Source organism: Strongylocentrotus purpuratus, unplaced genomic scaffold (genome assembly GCF_000002235.5).
Source record: "Strongylocentrotus purpuratus isolate Spur 01 unplaced genomic scaffold, Spur_5.0 spur5_contig_851, whole genome shotgun sequence".
NCBI classification, from domain to species: Eukaryota; Metazoa; Echinodermata; class Echinoidea; order Camarodonta; family Strongylocentrotidae; genus Strongylocentrotus; species Strongylocentrotus purpuratus.
Window position 1 is genome coordinate 434,586 of NW_022145559.1, and position 18,188 is coordinate 452,773.

The 18,188-nt window shown below is 37.5% G+C and overlaps 1 protein-coding gene across 3 annotated transcripts; it reads right to left on the reverse strand.

Moving 5' to 3' along the window:
• Positions 1–3,376: 3,376 nt before the first annotated feature.
• On the reverse strand, positions 3,377–17,816 carry LOC105440703. Of its 3 annotated transcripts, XM_030994587.1 has the most exons (6): positions 17,403–17,816; positions 14,394–14,567; positions 8,197–8,389; positions 5,684–6,233; positions 4,706–4,864; positions 3,377–4,232 (listed from the first exon to the last, which is right to left on the reverse strand). In XM_030994587.1, the coding sequence occupies exons 1-6, from the start codon at positions 17,803–17,805 to the stop codon at positions 4,218–4,220; spliced, it is 1,494 nt and encodes a 497-aa protein (XP_030850447.1). In that variant the 5' UTR covers positions 17,806–17,816; the 3' UTR covers positions 3,377–4,217. The 3 variants fall into 3 exon arrangements, with proteins under 3 accessions (XP_030850447.1, XP_030850454.1, XP_030850440.1); XM_030994594.1 differs by having other exon boundaries at positions 3,377–4,864; positions 5,945–6,233; XM_030994580.1 differs by having other exon boundaries at positions 3,377–4,864.
• Between the last annotated feature and the right edge of the window lie 372 nt (positions 17,817–18,188).

The window sequence follows — 18,188 nt, forward strand, 5'->3', positions numbered from 1 at the left end:
CACAGTGGTGCCTTCTGGGTTTTTTTGCATGTTAGATACAGTCGGAGGAAGATAATAAGTAGCATTTCATACAAAAATTACCCAATTTAATCAACCTTCAACAATGCATGTTACCGAGTCACTTTGAGCCTAAAAATGTTTTTAATCTATTTAAGTTTTACAGTGAAAATATTCATGAATTGTCATTGCTGATGTTGTTATATTTGACTTGCCATATGCCATGAAGTAAAAACACTTCATTTTTGTAAATTTGTTTCTATGTAGTACATAACTTTACCTTGAAATGCCTTGTTTAATTGCAGTACTTGCCCTTGATATTTGTGAGCTTGGCTAAATTTAGTCAGAAAAACCAGAACGGGTCATATTTTAATAACATAATAACATTGATGGTACCATCATCATTATAATTTTGTTTTTACCATAGTTACCGGTAGAAAAAATGTCGTGTTATACCAATTAGGCATATTATTTCATATTTACTCCTTGTGCAGTTCTATTTCTCCTAAGCCCAAATTTTTGTTGATCTATGCAGGTTTTAAAGTGAAAATATTGGGCCCTAAATGGATAGACATTACAAACCTATCGAAATGCAATTAAATGAAGTAAGCAAAGACATTATGTAAACCAATTTTATGAAAATGGGACAATAAATACTTCATCTGTTCATTGACTCAGTATAAACCTGCACCAGAAAATTTAAAAGAGTTTGTCATGCATTTAAGCTGTGTTGAGCATTTCGTGTGACTTTAAAGTTGGTAGAAGGATCACAAATTTATTTACAACTTGAACAGTACCAAGGTTATGTTTGGACCCCATGTATGAAATTTGAAGTAAATCAACCGCTTAATTCTCATACTAGGAATAGTTTTGCTAGTAAATATGCATCAACTATATGGTTGAGAATAAGTCATTAATTGCGGCTTTTGCCCTGTTTTTTTCCAATTAAAATGTGTCCATGTTAATCCAACTTCCAGCTTGAGCTAAATTTTGACCTTTGAAAATCCCTCTACCCATCTTTAAGGTAGTATACCCTCTTGTGCACATAAATTTTGGATTAGTGCAAGGGTAAAAATATTTGTAGTTTCTTCTTTGGGGGGCATCTTGGAACACTATTTTTTGTCGTAGATTTTTTTAGCCCAAGTGTGTCCAAAAAAAAAGGGCAGTTTGGGAAGACAACCATTTTGAATTGTTTATTTTCATCCAAAATGAGGAAATATGATGCACATCACATGTCATTTATTTATATTTAGCATTTTGGTCCATGCAATGACAAAACAAGGTTGACCATTGTGGCATTTGGGATCACCAAAGTTTATTCACACCACAGGTGCATCTCTTTAATAGGTCTAGGGCAAGTTAAAAATTGAGCAAAACTACCAAGGATAGAAGTTAAAGGGCAATTAAAATGGTGTCCATAAGTGTGCAAGGCAAATTTTTAAGCAAATTTAGTAAAAAATTGTGTTTCGCAAGAAAAGACCACATCTTTAGTTTAATTGGCTCATTGACACAATGTGATATTGAAGTTTGTAATATTTAGTGACTAAAAAAAAATACCTCAATATACCAGTGTATTTTTGTAGTGAAAATTTTATTCATTATATATATACATGTGTATGTCTTTGATCCAAATACATGTACAGTATACTCACTGTATTTTCACTTTTTCTCAACCAGTATTATTCTCCATGTAAACAAGAATAAAATAATTGGAATGTTGAAAATTCAGCTTCATTTATACTTTACTTTATTGTTAAAAGAAAGTATAATACATCTAGAAATTATGAGGTGTTGAGGAGCATGAACGTACTTGTATGAAAAAAACAAAACTCTAGCAAGACAGTGTACTTTAACGTTTTTTATACGCAAATGTACAACCTTACATAAGTTTACCTAGCATTGGTCGAAGGCCAATAGCCCAATACAAGCCCTTTTCTAACAATTTTATATTGTCTTTGAGAGTCTAAATTTTATAATTTTATCAAAATCAAGCCTATTATTTAATATTTCCAATAAATTTGACTTTATATGCAAGGGTGACTATCAGAAAAGACTATACCAAACTGATTAAATGTATCGGGGGTGGACAAATTTCTGCTTTCTCCCCCCCCCCCCCCTTACCCAAGAAAAAAAAGAATGAAATAAATACATCTATAATCAACTACCGTAATCATAATTTTAACAAAAAGAATGATACACAATTATTTATTATCAGAAAAATTATTAAGAGAAAGAAGAAGATATTAATTCACATGAATGAAATTACTCCTCACCTATTTCTCCTATAATAATAGATAGAAATAACACAATCTGTATTGCCGCGCAATGCGAATGTATCCCCCGGCAGTGGCAGCAATTTTGTGTCATCCTTATATTCGAAGGAGGGACAATTAAGATCCTCTCTCCCATCCCTGAAACAAAAGGATGACATAGAGATTGCCACTATAGTGGCTCGGACTATTGTCAAGACTAGGAGCAGCATCACCAAAGCAATATGTGTCTAGATTAGAGTATAATGCATATCTTTAGAAAATTTGAAAGAAATCTGTCCAGAAATGTGGTAGTTAAAATGCACAAGAGACATATGACCTTTGACCATATAACAGATGGAACAATGAGGGCACCGCCCAAAAGTGTAGATTGTACCAAGAAACATCTCCATTCAAAATTTAAAAGAAATCGGTCATGGGTTATATAACCTGCAGAGCGCACACTAGACACCCACCAAAATATGACCTTTGACCCTAATAAATAGACGAATACTGGTGGCAGCGTCACCAAACACTACACATATGTAGATTTGATCAAGATACACTACCATACAAAATTTGAAAAAAAAATCCTTCAAAAAATGCAGCAGTAACAAGGCACAATAAGGACAAATGACCTTTGACATTATAAAGAATGTAACAATGAGGGCAGCATCACCAAAAAGGAGAGATGTGTAAATTGTCCTCGGATACATCTCTACGGTATACAAAATTTGAAAGAAATCTGTCAATATGAACTACAGAGTGCACACTAGATACCCACCAAAATATGAGCTTTTGATCCTATAAAACACGGGACACTAGTGCCAGCATCACCAAAAACTAGGTGCATAGATTTTACCAATATACACTTCCATACTCAATTTGAAAGAAATCTGTCAAGAAATGATGCATCAATGATGCACACTAGATTTGACTACATTGTTGGTTTATGCCTTCGACCATAATGATTGGTGGTGGTAATTATCATCCAATAATACCCATTACGAACTTGCAATCCTGCTACAGCGCTAGTTTATACTGAATTTCTTATAACGTTCTGTGGCCTGTGAAATTAAATTAAGAGTGGGTTCTTCTTGATATCTTTGAAGTTTATGAACCAATTTTCACCAAACTCCATTTCCACTTGATATCGATCATTTTAATTGTCATCAACTTGTACATTTATTTCCACATTCCCTCACGATTCATTTTTTTTTCTATCCCACTACTGTACCGCATGCTACTCTGAATTGGATAATGTTATTTGCAATACAAAATATAGTTGTGTTCAAATTCTAAAAATTTCTACATTTAAATAACCATTCGTCCATAAAGATGCAAATGTTTTTACCCATGGATTTTAACACATGTCATTCAATAAAAATAGAAGATGGCGGGCTGATAAGCTAGCACTGGCATAATTATCTAGATTCTGAGTCAAAGTCAGGCTTCCAACACATTCTGTTCAGGACAAAGTCGACAGAGTGTGATCAGGAAGAAGGTGAAGCTGCAGAAGAAAGGGGAATTCGATCCGTTTTAAACTAATGCAGAAGTTGGAGATCGATGTATGATGTCCAACCATTTTGCAGTTGGGTCAATGCCATAGACAACACTGGTAGATGACGCTCCTGGCTCACTATCCTCTTTCTGCAAGAGGGCATTCTTATCTTTTATGATATCCACATTGCACATCTTTTCTTGATTCTCTCATGACATTTGCTGCATGATATCAAATTGCTTAAACTCGAGCACGTATCCTGGAACATACAGGTGTATACTACAGTAGCTGTCTTTGACTTAATTGTCCATTTTGTAATCCAGGTCAGTAATTCCATCTAAGCTGCCTGAAGTATTATGTGTTGGATACTCGCTTGCTGCAACGGCCTCTATGACTGGCTGGACTAGGATGTATGGGTGGAACTTTGGTGTGGCTCTCTTAATCTTTCTGACGGGGTTGCAGTAGATGCATTAGCTTTTCAAGTTCTGTATTAAAACACGGTTAGTAACAAAAGTTTACAAAATAAACAGGTTCAAGAGTTTTATAAACACGCAAAAGAAAAATAACAAATAAAAAGAATAGCATGGACTAGGATTAACGGGATAGTCGAGTTCAGACTGCAAATGCCTTCAAAGTGCAGGGTTATTCCTCAAATTCTTATTTATGACATTTCTAGTGCCCTTTTAGAACCTAAAATTGGACCACCCTCTCCATGGTTCAGGCAGGGGTTCCTTCATCTGCAGGATAGAACGTTTGATAGCGAGCTGCACCTATTCTGCCTTCAGGTAGTGTTCCTGCCTCGGATTAACCACAGCATGCGATGCTTCACAGAAATGTGGAACCACCATAAGATCCGAACAGCCGGCAACAAGACGCCAATGCAGTTATTTCAGTCTTGATTAAAACTCTGAAGCACCTCAAGCCCTTGTAGGTAGGCTGTGTCATCGAATACACTTACGTCATTAGGATGGAATCTGACTTGCTGATTAAAGTGGTCCATCTGGTCTGCAGTTAGTGCAAGAGGGCATACAGTAGATGGAATCTGGACACTTCCATCATTCTCTGCTCCTCCCAAGTAGTGACCATTGGGATCAATGCCATACTCGGCAGCTTCGTCCTATTAAAAGATAAATTTTATAAAAGCTTACCAAAAACATTTAAAGATTGAGGTCTGGGAAGAGGTGAACAAAAAATTGTGAGTGTTAACATTGTTATCATGTAAGTGTGGAAGAACATAAGATAAAACATGTTCCCTAAAAAGAATGGCTCTCCAAATGCCTTCATATTCTAAATATGGCATGTAACATAATCAACATCGGGACGGATTTTTATGCACCGTGTTTGTGAAGTCCCATATACAGTCCCATGTACAGTGCTTGTAATTTTTCTGATCGATTCCACACCATTTCTTTCTCAATCAATTGCACGAACAGAACTCAACTTTATCTTTAATAACCATGTACAAAATGTCCCCACCTACAAAATTTCATTTTCAAATAAATATTATAAAATGATCCTTCAGTTTGATTAATCAGAAACCTGTAGCCCTACCTGTATTTCTAAACCTACAGGTGACATTTGTGCCTAGAGCTAAACTTTAAAATTTGACAAATTCATTTTCATTTATCTAAAAATCAAGTAGTATTATGTTCAACTGTAATCCATAGCTAGCTGTACAATATGCAAAAATATACAAGTAAACATGCACTTTAGTACACAGCATCATTTAAATGCACACTGAATTTTGATTTAATTTGGTTATAGCAGCCCAGCTAGTCTTCAGTTTGGTGAGGTAATAATGAAAAACAAATCCAGTACCGGTAATTGAAGTAAATAATCTGTTAGGGGACATCGGTGTATGCTCGTTGTTATGATTTATAGTTTAATTAATATTCAAAGGCTTATGTAGTGGGGCATTATGCATTAAATTATGTACCTCTGAGTAGTTTTCAAAGTGCTCATTGAGGAGTGCAGTTCCTCTATGGCTATGCAGCCCCATTATAAATAACTGCATTGGCGTCTTGTTGCCGGCTGTTCGGATCTTATGGTTGTTCCACATTTCTGTGAAGCATCGGATGCTGTGGTTAATCCGAGGCAGGAACACCACTTGAAGGCAGAATATGTGCAGCTCGCTATCAGGATCTAGGATGCCTCTACTCTCAAAACTCCTGAACAAGTTATAGAAAGTTCTTGTCACCTGTTCATGGAGGTCACGCCACAGACGTTCTATCCTGCAGTTGTGGACGCTCCGGCCGGTAATGAAGGAACCCCTTCCTGAACCACGGAGAGGGTGGTCTAGCATGAACATCGCCACTCCTGTGTTCTCCCCTCCGTGGTCAGAGCGCACTCTAGATGGCAAACCCCAATTGGAGACCGCATCCTTGAAGAGTTCGAGCACTGTTCCAGCTCTATTATTGGAGCTGCACCCTAGAAAGACGATAGCTCGACTATATCCGTCTATTCCCCCATGAGTCACAAAGCGCCACCTGAATGAGAAATTATTAGATCCGAGAAATATAAGAGTAAAACATTACAATGCTGTGATGTACTTTCAGATTGATTTCAACTGCATGATCTAATGCGGTCTAGTTAAAAAATAAAGAACATCATCAAGTTGTCATGACATTAATTGGCTATTTATCTTGATCAACACAATAACAAGTATTACAAGGGAAACGCTCACGGCGGTCTCGCCTGCATTACGCATTTCGATATGATGAGAAATTGAGGTTGGGACATTATTTATAGGCAGGGTGGCCCATTAGCAGGCCCCCAAAAATGAAACCTCTGAATATAATCAGCATTTTGAAGAGAATATTGACTAAGAATCAGTAGAAGAATTAGTTACTATTATTTGTACCAAGATTGATAACTTTCATGAAATATGGACAAATAACCAAAAATTGATTTTTTTTTTTTTTAAATTATCATATTAATATACAATGTCCCTTTTGCATCCAACATCAAATTCTGTAGAACTTTGCAGGAATTATGAATGTCATGTATGTCCTATCTGTGAAATTTAAACGTTAGCAGTGTCCTAATATTCAAATTGTGCAAGGAAACCGGTTTACTTGCTAGACTTCACTGTCAGACACTATTGAGTGAAATGACTGACTTTTTTCTTCTTTGGTAATAATTAACACACATAAAATGAGCTGTAAAGGGTACATGAGCATCCGTACATCAATAACCCAATTCTTGTAATGGCTAAAATTAAACTGATTGAATTCGCTCAGCACAAAACGTACGAGCATTCTACTAACTAATAGTCATTATTTTCCCACTTAAAGACATATGTTCAAGCCCCTTTTTTAGGGAAGTAATAAATTAGTATTATCTTTCAAATGCCGTTGGAATTTAACCATTTCATTTTTTTTGGCCTGCAAATGGGACATATAGTACATATAAGTTGTGAACAAATATAATCTGTTTCTACTTACCTAAAATGACCTTTTATCATTACTTTGTGAATTGGAATTTGTGTCATATGATTTCTGATACTTGATAAACCTTGTGTACAAGTTTCATGGAATTTGAACAAACACTTTTGAAATTATGCTAAAAATTCAAATCTTTATGTTCATGCCACAACAAAGTCTAAGTTTGCAGACCTGAATTGACCTTCGACCTTGACTTTGTGACCTGAAAATCTCCTTACATGTTTGGGGATACTTGATAACCCTTTACCAAGTATTATTGAAGAACTTAATTATACTTTCATTTAAAATTAAAAAAAATTAACCTTGGTTAATTGATGTTGACGCCGCTGCTTTTCCGGCGGTGGCGTCAACATCACTTTTTGCTACGCAGTCGAGACAAAAATCAATGATTATGAATATTCAGACAAAATACTATAAATTCTTCAAAGTTCATAAAAGATTTTGTAAAAATGTCATGCACGCAATATGATACAAATTATCGTATAACCTGGGTGAAGACATGGGGAAATCAAGATTTGGGAGGTAAAAAGGGAAATTAATGGGATAAAAATAAATAAAACAATTGATAGATAGTGAGGCAATACCGTCACAAACTAATTTATCAAATTGGCAATTTGTGCAGTGATTTCAACTGTTTCTTTTTCAAAAATTCATAACTTCCTTATTAATTATCCAATTTTACTCAATTTTTTTAAATTAAAAGCAAATTATTTCTTGGAGTGGACTTAGCCTTTAAAATATCAAAAATAGGGTAAAATTCAAATTCAAACCAATGATTGTGAAAAATTTCTGTATATGTACATGTACATGTATGTATATGTCTCTCAATATGAATGATAATTCTTTCAAACTTCTTTAAATGCACATGCCCTCATGAAGTTAAATTACTTTGCAATCTGTAAAGGGGAAAAATGAATGTCATGAAAATTGGACTACTGCATTCTGTAAATATATAGAACACACTCAATGCTAAATTGGCTTGCCAGTACTGTAAAAAAAAACTCACCGTATCAGTTTGTGGTGTCCATCTATGTGCCAAAGTGACAAGGGCATTGCCACAGAGTAATGCCTCCTTCGTACAGCAGTTATGGTTCTCAATTCTTGTCTTTCTGGATCTAGTCTGTACAGACTGTCCCGGATCCTCTGTCTTTGCACCCTTAGACCTTGTGAAATCAGATATCCATCCACCGTTTTGTATCCTTTAAAAAAAATATTTAAAAAAAAATAGTATGAAATACATGTACATCTATGCAATTCAAGGGACCAGGTAACATTGTGACGGGCTGATTTTCAAATCATCGATATTCATGGAAGCGAAACACATGTTTTTATGTATGGAGAATCTTTAATGCAAAAATAAGGGCAAAAATCATGCAGTATACGTATTAACATTTTACCGGTACCGTATTCTTCCCTCATCTGAATCAACTTTAAAAAAATAACAGTAATATGGTGGTAGCAGGCTGTATTTTAACTGTGAAACAATGTACATGTGTGCTTCCCTGTACAGTTATACCGGTAACTGTTTAAAAAAAGTCATCCATTTCTTTTTCATTTTTCATAGCGTTACTGAGTTTTTTCTTATATGATATAATATGCTTTAAGGTGTGATTAATCATAAATTATATAAAAATTAATTTCATGCATATAAGAATCAACATAGGAGAAACTTTAAATATTATCAAAGATGTTACCAACTGTGCACTGCATGTGCAGGTACATGTAATTTGACAAATGTTGTTAGTCAGATATGATTAAAAGAATTTAGCAGGTATTAAACTTAATGGTTTAATAACAACAATTTGAGTTTCCAGTTCTAACTAATTCTGATAAGCGGAGGGACACAGTTTTAAAAAAAGAGGGGTTAATTTGCCTGCCACTACAACACAAACTAAGAAAACCTCTACTCCTATTATGAATAGCGACCCTCATTTCGTATTATGAATAGCGACCCTCTTCTCCTATTATGAATAGCGAACCTCATTTCGTATTATGAATAGCGAACCTTATGAGTAATGAACCTCATTTTGTATTATGAATAGCGACCCTCTACTCCTATTATGAAAAGCGACCCTCTTGTCGTATTATGAATAGCGACCATCTCGTCGTATTATGAATAGCGACCTTCTTCTCCTATTATGAATAGCAACCCTCATTTCGTACGTATTATGAATAGCGACCCTCTACTCCTATTATGAATAGCAACCCTCATTTCGTATTATGAATAGCGACCCTTTCGTCGTATTATGAATAGCGACCCTCTTCTTCCATTATGAATAGCGACCCTCATTTGCCAGAAGTAGTAGTATCATTGTTTCCAGAGTTAGAGAAACTTATTATGTCAGGAAAATGGAGCAGCTGAGACCTCCTAGACAGATGAACTTTGAGGGAAGTGCCCTGCCATTGGCGTTGGAGTGGAAGCAATGGAAGGAAGAGTTTGTGCTATATATCGATTTGAGCATGGAAGGGAAAGAGGACAAGGTAAAGATCAAGATGCTCAAGTACCTCGTTGGTCCACAAGGTAGAGAGCTGTATGAGACGATCAAACCGGAAGGGTCAAGATAGGCAGATGGTACCCTACAGGAAACAACCCTTGTTCAAGCTCTTAGTGCTGTTGAGAAGCATTGTCAACCAGTATGGAATGAGATCATCGACAGGTACAGGTTCTTTACTAGAAGTCAAGATAGTGGAGAATCTTTTGATACATTCCTCACCGAACTGAAGCTGTTGGCGGCTCACTGTAATTTTGGAGAGCTGAAGGAGTCACTGATTCGTGACAGGATAGGGTGTGGCATCAGAGATGGAATGCTGAGGGAGAGACTTCTGCAAGAATCTTCACTTGATTTAGACAAGTGTGTGAAAGCTTGTCAGGCGTCATGCTTTCCAAGGCCAGAGTAGATGTCCTGGTAGGTGACCATGCAGCGACAGGAGGTTTGTGCGGTGAGCAGAGAGGGAACTACACACTGGCCAACAGTTCAGTGTCAATTCTGTGGACGCAAACATGAGAAGAAAAAGGAGAAATGTCCAGCCTATGGCAAGGAGTGTTTCAACTGCCATAAGAATCATTTCTCAACCCAGTGCAAAGAAAGGCGGGCACAGCAGCAGGATCAATGGAAAGAAAAGAGAGGGAAGAAACCGGTGCATGCAGTGGAAGCCATAGACAGTTCGGATGAAGAGTACTATGATGAAATCCATGTAATGGAACTGCAACCAGATAAAGTGGAATCAGAGCATGTGCACAGAGTTGAGACGAGTAAATAAGTAGATAATGGAAACGTTGAATTCACTTTCTGATTCCCCGTCTCGCTCATTGCCTTTGGCTCTGAGTCCGACTTTGTCTTTGTTTTACTTTTAGCTTTCCCCAGCCCACTCTTGCTGACTTTGCCAGCCGTGACTTGCCACTGGAGTTGGGTAATATTTTCTTTCCGTCGGAGCCCGTGGCTCCCGCGCTACCAGGCGGTGCCTGAGGTGGAAGCGCGAACAGAGAACAAAAATAACATGTCGTATACATATCCATGTACATGGGTTACAAAGAAAAAGAAAATATCCATAGTTGAACCATACAAATTAAGTTAATCATATATCATGTCATATCAAAACCTGTGAATTAGCTATAACTTAATACGTAGAGATTTGTGGCTGGAATTGAAATTCACAGAGTTCCAATAACGTATAAGTGATTCAAATAAAGGATATTTTTAAACTTAAAAACTTAAAATGTTGTTAAAGGGAGAACCAAAAGTTAGCACGAGTGCTAGTCGGGATTGGTTCTCCGGGTTTCTAAAACTGTATGCAAAGTCATATTAACATTTATTTTGTCTTAATATCATATTATTTGATCCTTATGATTCATCTCTGCTTAGGAGTTTAATTCTGAGATTTTGACGAAATGATGATCTTGTTTTTTCTTCTCTGATATTTATGGGCAAATTATTCCACAGCTTTGCTCCAATGAAAGAAATTGAAAAAGTCCCACGTGTCTTACTACGTTTAGGTAATCGTAGCATTAAATGTTCTCTCCCTCTTGTTCTATACATGTGATTCATTAAAACAAAGTAATCCATTAACGAATGTGGTAGATGTCCTTTCTGCAGATCATATACAAATGTCGATACTAAATGCTCAAACAGATTATGCACATCTAATACCTGTAGACATACAAACAGTGCCTTTGAACTTGTTCTAAATGGGGAAAATGTTAATATCACACGCATGGCCATTTTCTGTGCCAATAGTATGCAATTTAAATGACTTTTATTAGCAACTTCCCCAAACTTCAATACCATAAAGTATGTGCGGCTGGATAAAGGATTTATACAAGAGCATGAGAATGTGCTTAGGAACATGTATAGTGCCTCAACTTACACAGCGCAGTCCAATCTTCCTCCGTATACACTTATTAACGTTCTGAATTTGCTCCTTCCACATCAAAGTTTCATCAATTTGAATTCCTACGAAAGATGCTACACTGACTCTATCTATCACTGTATCACTGAGTTTTAAAATACCCCTAATTTCACATGATTGCCTTTGTCCCTTAATGAGCATATAATTTGTTTTCTTTAAGTTTATTGTCAACTTGTTAACAAAACACCATTTTTGGACTTCCAAAAATTTGACATTTACTTCATTCATATCTATTTCTTTCTGTCTTTTATCAAAAGTATGAAATAGGTTTGAATCATCAGCAAATAATCTAAATTCAAAATATTTAGTAGAAGATGGTAAATCATTAACAAAGTTATTATACACTTATTTTGGAAAATAGATAACCACAAATTCTGGCAAAGATATTTACCTATTGATTAGAGCACATGTGTTTTAACATTTCTTCTTTTTTTGGTAGTTTAAACCAAAACCAAAACCAAAAAAAAGAAAGAAAAAAGAAATGGAAGTTTTTTGTTTTTTGCACATTTTCTTAGGAACAAGTGTAGCTGTTACAATATTAGAAATTTGAGTTTACTGGTGTTCAGGTACATGTAGTCAATTTGATGTAAAATTGAGGGAACAAAATTTCAAGAGAAAGGAGGAAAGAAAGGCTAAAGGAAATAATGAATCAGATATTCACATAAGTGTCGCCCCTCGATTTTATAATATTTTGTTGAGTTTAATAAGGAATTATAGAGATACAGTGATTAGTGCATAAAGAGGGCATAATCCATGCAAGAACCGAACAGTCGCTGATATCAAGGAAGCGGATACAGCAGTTAATTTCCACAGAACTCATATTCAACAGAGACCAGCTGTCGCGATTCGTATAGCCAAGGCTTCGTTCATCAATTCAACAGTGAGCGTTGCGATGTTTGGTATCACCATGGACACCCAACACATGGATTCATTTATGAAAGTAGAAAATGGACTGAATGACAAGTGGCAGGCAGACTCAGTTAATACGGAATGGACTCAGTTAAAATGAAGATGTTTAATCTTGTCAATGCATCTAAAATTCTCTTGTTTTATAAACAAAGGAGGATGTTATGGAATAGCGCCATCTGTGGCGAGGCACAGTGTAGTGCACAAGATGGATCTAGATTAAAGGCCCCCCCCCCCTGGCTTTTTTTTGTCACATACAAAAAATGAATTATGCATACTACCCCCCCCCCCCCCCCCCCCCCCAGAGCAAAATATTGGTAGGCTCGATTTTCACATTTTAGGGGTCATATACCAAAAAAATGATGCTCACTACCCCCCCACCCCCCCCCCCCCCCCCCCCCCCACTGAGCGAGATATTGGTCGGCGCGATTTTCACATTTTAGGCCCCCCCTATCGGCAAATCCTGGATCTGCCCCTGAGTGAGAGTGAACCACAGGAGGCGAAAGGATAGGTTTTCACACACACACATAAAAGAACAAACAATAAAAATTGTAAAAGATAAAAAGGAAAAGAAAAACAAAACAAGTAGGTATTACATTTATTACACAGCAATGAATTGAATACAGAACACCATGTTATTTGGTGTTTACAATAACATATAACTGGAATTTGGGGAAGGCTAAAAATGGAACATCTGAAAGATATATTTTGAAATTGAAGAACAATTACATTCAAATATTAGTGACCAGTGGTATACACAAAGGGGGAGGCTGGGGCCCACAACACCCCCCCCCCCCAAAGCGCACCCATCCAAGTTGGGCAAAACCAAGTTTGAGAAACCAAGGAACTGAGTTTGAGGAACCAGAAAAGTTTCCAGGCATATCAGCTGTTTTGAAAGGTTCCAAATAGCTAAATCTCGAGAACCTGGACCCCACTCTAAATCAGGCTTTACACTTTAATACATGCACACATTATAACCCCCAGGGAGAAACTGACAATTTCACCCCACCAATCAAAGATGTCTGTGTACGACACCGTTACTGACTTTAATAATGGAAATATGTGTGGAGTACTAGTAATACTAGTAATGTCCTTAAACCTGAAGATATGCCCTTTAAAGGTAAAGACCAGTATTGGTATTCAAAAAATGAAATGGAAGCTCTCATTACCAATCATGTGAAAGAATATGTTTTGACTAATACATGATGATAAAAAATTTGCCGGGAAACCGCCTACTAATTCATATATTTGGTAAATTTGTTTCTCTCATGGTCGTGTGAGAGATATAGGGTAGTCCCGTATACATCTTTCTGTGTATATAGTGCTTGTAACTTTACGAAGAATGGGCCAAATTTCTTATCATTTTGATGATTCCAGAACCTTGCAGATGCTAGATGCTAGATGATCAACCTTTTCTGATCGATTCCACAACGTTTCTTTCACAATGCAATCGCATGACCATTACTGGTCTTTACCTTTAATCTGTCAAATGCGGACCTCAGAGTAGGATTGATCAGCTCGATCCAGTACAGTCAAACCTGCTTTAATGACCACCTGTCTACAAAGACAACCTGTACAAAGGCCACATTTGTTGTTTCCCTTGAAAATGGTTTCTTATTGAATCATGTACTAAAGGAACCTGTCTACAAAGGCCACATTACTGGTATCCCTTGAAAAAATGTTATTGAATCATGTACTAAAGGAACCTGTCTACAAAGACCACCTGTCTACAAAGGCCACTTTTTGTGTTTCCCTAGGGTAGTCGCTATGGACAGGTTTGACTGTAATTGCATTTTACCTGGATTTAACAGACAAAACAAGTTTCACTTAGCAATTAGCATGCACATGACATTAGTGGTACTCAAGTTATTTACATAATAGTTCACTTACCTGCCCTGGGCATATTTTGCAAAATGAAGGAAACTCTGTCATCCAATTCAAGATCTCCTATTTCACTGTAAAGTCTTCTGATGGATAAGCCAATAGTATTGAGGCGCCGCTTGATTGTTCTCTCACTGACGTTGAAACACTGTGCAATTTCTTTCACTGTACAGTTCATTTCTCCTGATCAGCAGAAAAAACAAAACGAATGAAGAAGTGGGTGTGATTCATTACTGCTGCTAAATCTAGGCTAACTATTTAGTGGTGAGAAGAAAAAAATAAAAACAATTAAAAGTTACTTTAGGGTGAGGGTTAAGGTTTGGGATTACTGTAGGCAGGCGCGCCGGAAGCAGTTTGGGATTGGGGGGGGGGGGGGCAAACGTTCCAGGGGGCTCACCTTCCAGGGGCAGTGGCGTAATGAGCAAAAACATTTGGAAACCCCAGCAGAGCCCCCTTAAGCTTTTGGGTGTTGGGCATTTAATTACGGTCAGATTAGCATATTTTGATACCTCGTTTGTGACATTGGCAGGTCACTTATTTTTTTTCTCTCTCTTTCTTTCTTTTTCTCTGTAACATAGTTTTTTTCCAAAAGTTTCTGCAGGCCCTGACATGAAGGCTTCTAAATAAGCATATTTTTGGCCCGACTGTAAATTTGGGAATTTCTAATTTTCCAACAAACGCATAAAAAAGGTAGACTCTATACGACTTACAAAAATATTGAGAAAAAATACCGGAAAATCATGTCATTTCAGCAACCTTTTGTAAATCACTGGTATCGAATAACAAATACCCCCCTACCCCCCCCCCCCCCCCATCAGTACGTCAGCGTTCAGGGGCTCATGTCTTCTCACCCCTACAAAAAAAAAAAAAAAAACACGCTTTCTCATCCTCTCACAATATTTCTACGATATGCGCGTATCGCTATTATAAAAATATCCATTGATAAAATATAGATGGCATACAGAATTCTAGGAAATTGAATTCCTGTTAATTTTCCTTTATTTTGAATCGAATTTTATACGGTATGTGATTTAATTCCGGTTTTTCAATGACCCATATAACTGTCTGATATGGGTCATTTCTTCAGTAAAACTGACATTTGTTGACGTTCCCCTCTATAATCGGAGGTCTAGATCTAGATCTCAGGCCTGGATCCAGGATTTCTTAGGGGGTGGGCCCAAATTTGAAACAAATGGGTCCCCAAAAAATCACAACGACTCAGCCAGCCGCTGAATAAGCGAGGGAGGGGGTAAGAGGACATTTTTTTTTTTTGGGGGGGGGGTCCCGAAATTTGAAATTTTGACCCATCGACATTCCGTTCCATTGGGGGAGAGGGGGGAGAGGGGGGAGAGGGGGGAGAGGGGGGGAGAGGGGGGAGGGGCGGTGGTAAGGTCATCTTTAAGGATTTTTAAATTTAAAAAAAAAAATATTTTAATTTTTTTTTTAAAAATCAAAAGGGGGCGGGGGGGGGGGGGTTTTCCCCAAAAACATACACATAAAAAAAACTCAAGGGGAGGGGGGTTTAACCCCACCCCCTGCGTACGCGCCTGTGCGAACCAAATATTGGTACATAATGGTGACCAGCATTGACGTAATGGGGGGGGGGGGGGGGGGGGTGCAGAAAAATCTTTTTCAACATGGATTTCGATTTTGACCCATAATTTCCTAAAAAAGTACAATTAGACCTCTAAACAGATTATTTCAGTCAAGTTGGTAAGTGGAACTGATTTAGAGTCTATTATTTATAGCCTAGACTCTAGATCTAGATTCTAGGCCTAATTTACAATATAACATGCACGAGGTAAAATGACATTTGGGGGGATTTTCGGGGCATAAAAATATGGCCATAGAGTCTAAATGTAGGGTGTCTGATCGCGCACTCAGTTTTGTGTGCTAAAATCCTCCCCATAGAGATTGCACTCATCCCTATGTAGTCCATGTGCATTGCGCGCTCATGCAAATTTGGTCAATGATTTTATTACCAAAATGAGATTCAAACCAATATATCTCGTGATCCTGAAGGTGATACTCAATAAGTGAGGAGTCATATGAAAGAGCAGGTTTTTCTCCACATTCCGCAAAGGGGCTCACCCCCAAAATTGTCAAAATATCTTGCTTAAAACAGCGATTTAAACATTGTTTCCATGGTAACTTGGAGATTTACCAATTTCATGAAGTGAGCCCCCGAGGGATAAGTTGGGCCAGCTGTAAGGAATATATCCATGCGCTTTTTTTTTCTCTAGTCCCAAGGGATTTCAGTTTGAAAATACCCTTACTCCACGTTTTGCATATCGTGCTGTAGACCTACAACTTTTGAGCAAAAATTATAACTTGACGTGAACCACTTTTTTGTCCATTCTGACCAAAATGCTATGAATATTGCAGAGTTTTTGAGGGGCTGTATCTTTTGATAGAAACATTGGTGAGTCTTGAAATTTGAAATGTATTAGACTCTAGGTCTATTCTGATTAGATCTAGAATCTACACTTTTTATTCAAATATCCAACAAAAATGGTGAAAAACACATCCCAAATTGAAAATTGAAAAATCGTTCAGACACCCTAACTTTAGATCTACTAAATGGCCATGGTGTTAGCAAGGGAATGCGTATAGGCCTAGACCCTAGAGACCTAGTCGGCTTCCGTCTTTAAAGAGAGAGCCGACCCTACCCAAATAATAGGCTTAACGAATGAAATAAACGGAAAATTCGGTTATCCTATAGGCCTACTTTAGTGTGTTTTATTATTTTGGGTTTCTAACTTCAGTTTAACCCTAACCCTAACCCTAACCCTACCCTAACCCTAACCCTATGATAGCTCTTAACTGAAGTTAGAAACCCAAAATAATAAAACACACTAAAGTATAGGATTGCCGAAAATTCGGTCTAGATCTAACTGTTAGATCTAGATCTAGATCTAGATCTAGACTAGATCTAACAGTTAGATCTAGACTCTAGACCTAAGTTAGAACTTAGAGTCTAACAGTTAGGCCTAACAAAAAAGTTAGAGTCTAAGTTACCTGCGAAGAAGCGAATCTGTTCCTCCGAGATGTCAAATTTTGGTCTTCCCACTCCGCCTGCACCCCCAGCTGGATTTGTATCAGGCTGAAAACGAGATCCAGTTGATTCGCTTTCCTGGCTCATTACAGCGGCATCTAACTCCAAGACTTGTCTGGCAGACAGCAGGGCATTTGAAATGTCACCATAGGCATAACGCGGGAGGCCATCGCGAAAATGTAGTAAATCTCTACACAGACTGTCGAGCCTGTAGTTGATCGTATCAAGATTTACCGGTATATTCATCTCTAGCCCACTTTCTATATCTGAAATCAGCCGAGAAACACGCTGTCTTATATTATCAGTGACAGTATCCATATTAAAATATAAAATGAGATGCTTTCGGTATAAGTCCGGCCAGCCCATGCATGCATATTTGTTGTATGCCTATAGACCTACAGTACAGCGTATTGGAGTAGGCCCTAGATTAAAAAGAAAAAAACCTCGAGGACGCCCTCTGTTGTCCTTTGAGGGTCACTTCGTAGCTGAGCTGATGTCCTTTTGAGTTTGTCCTTTCTCGTTTTCGTGCTTGATGTCTATTTGCTTACCGTAAACCAAAACGCCCTCTGTTGTCCTTTGAGGGTCACTTCGTAGCTGAGCTGATGTCCTTTTGAGTTTGTCCTTTCTCGTTTTCGTGCTTGATGTCTATTTGCTTACCGTAAACCAAAACGCCCTCTGTTGTCCTTTGAGGGTCACTTCGTAGCTGAGCTGATGTCCTTTTGAGTTTGTCCTTTCTCGTTTTCGTGCTT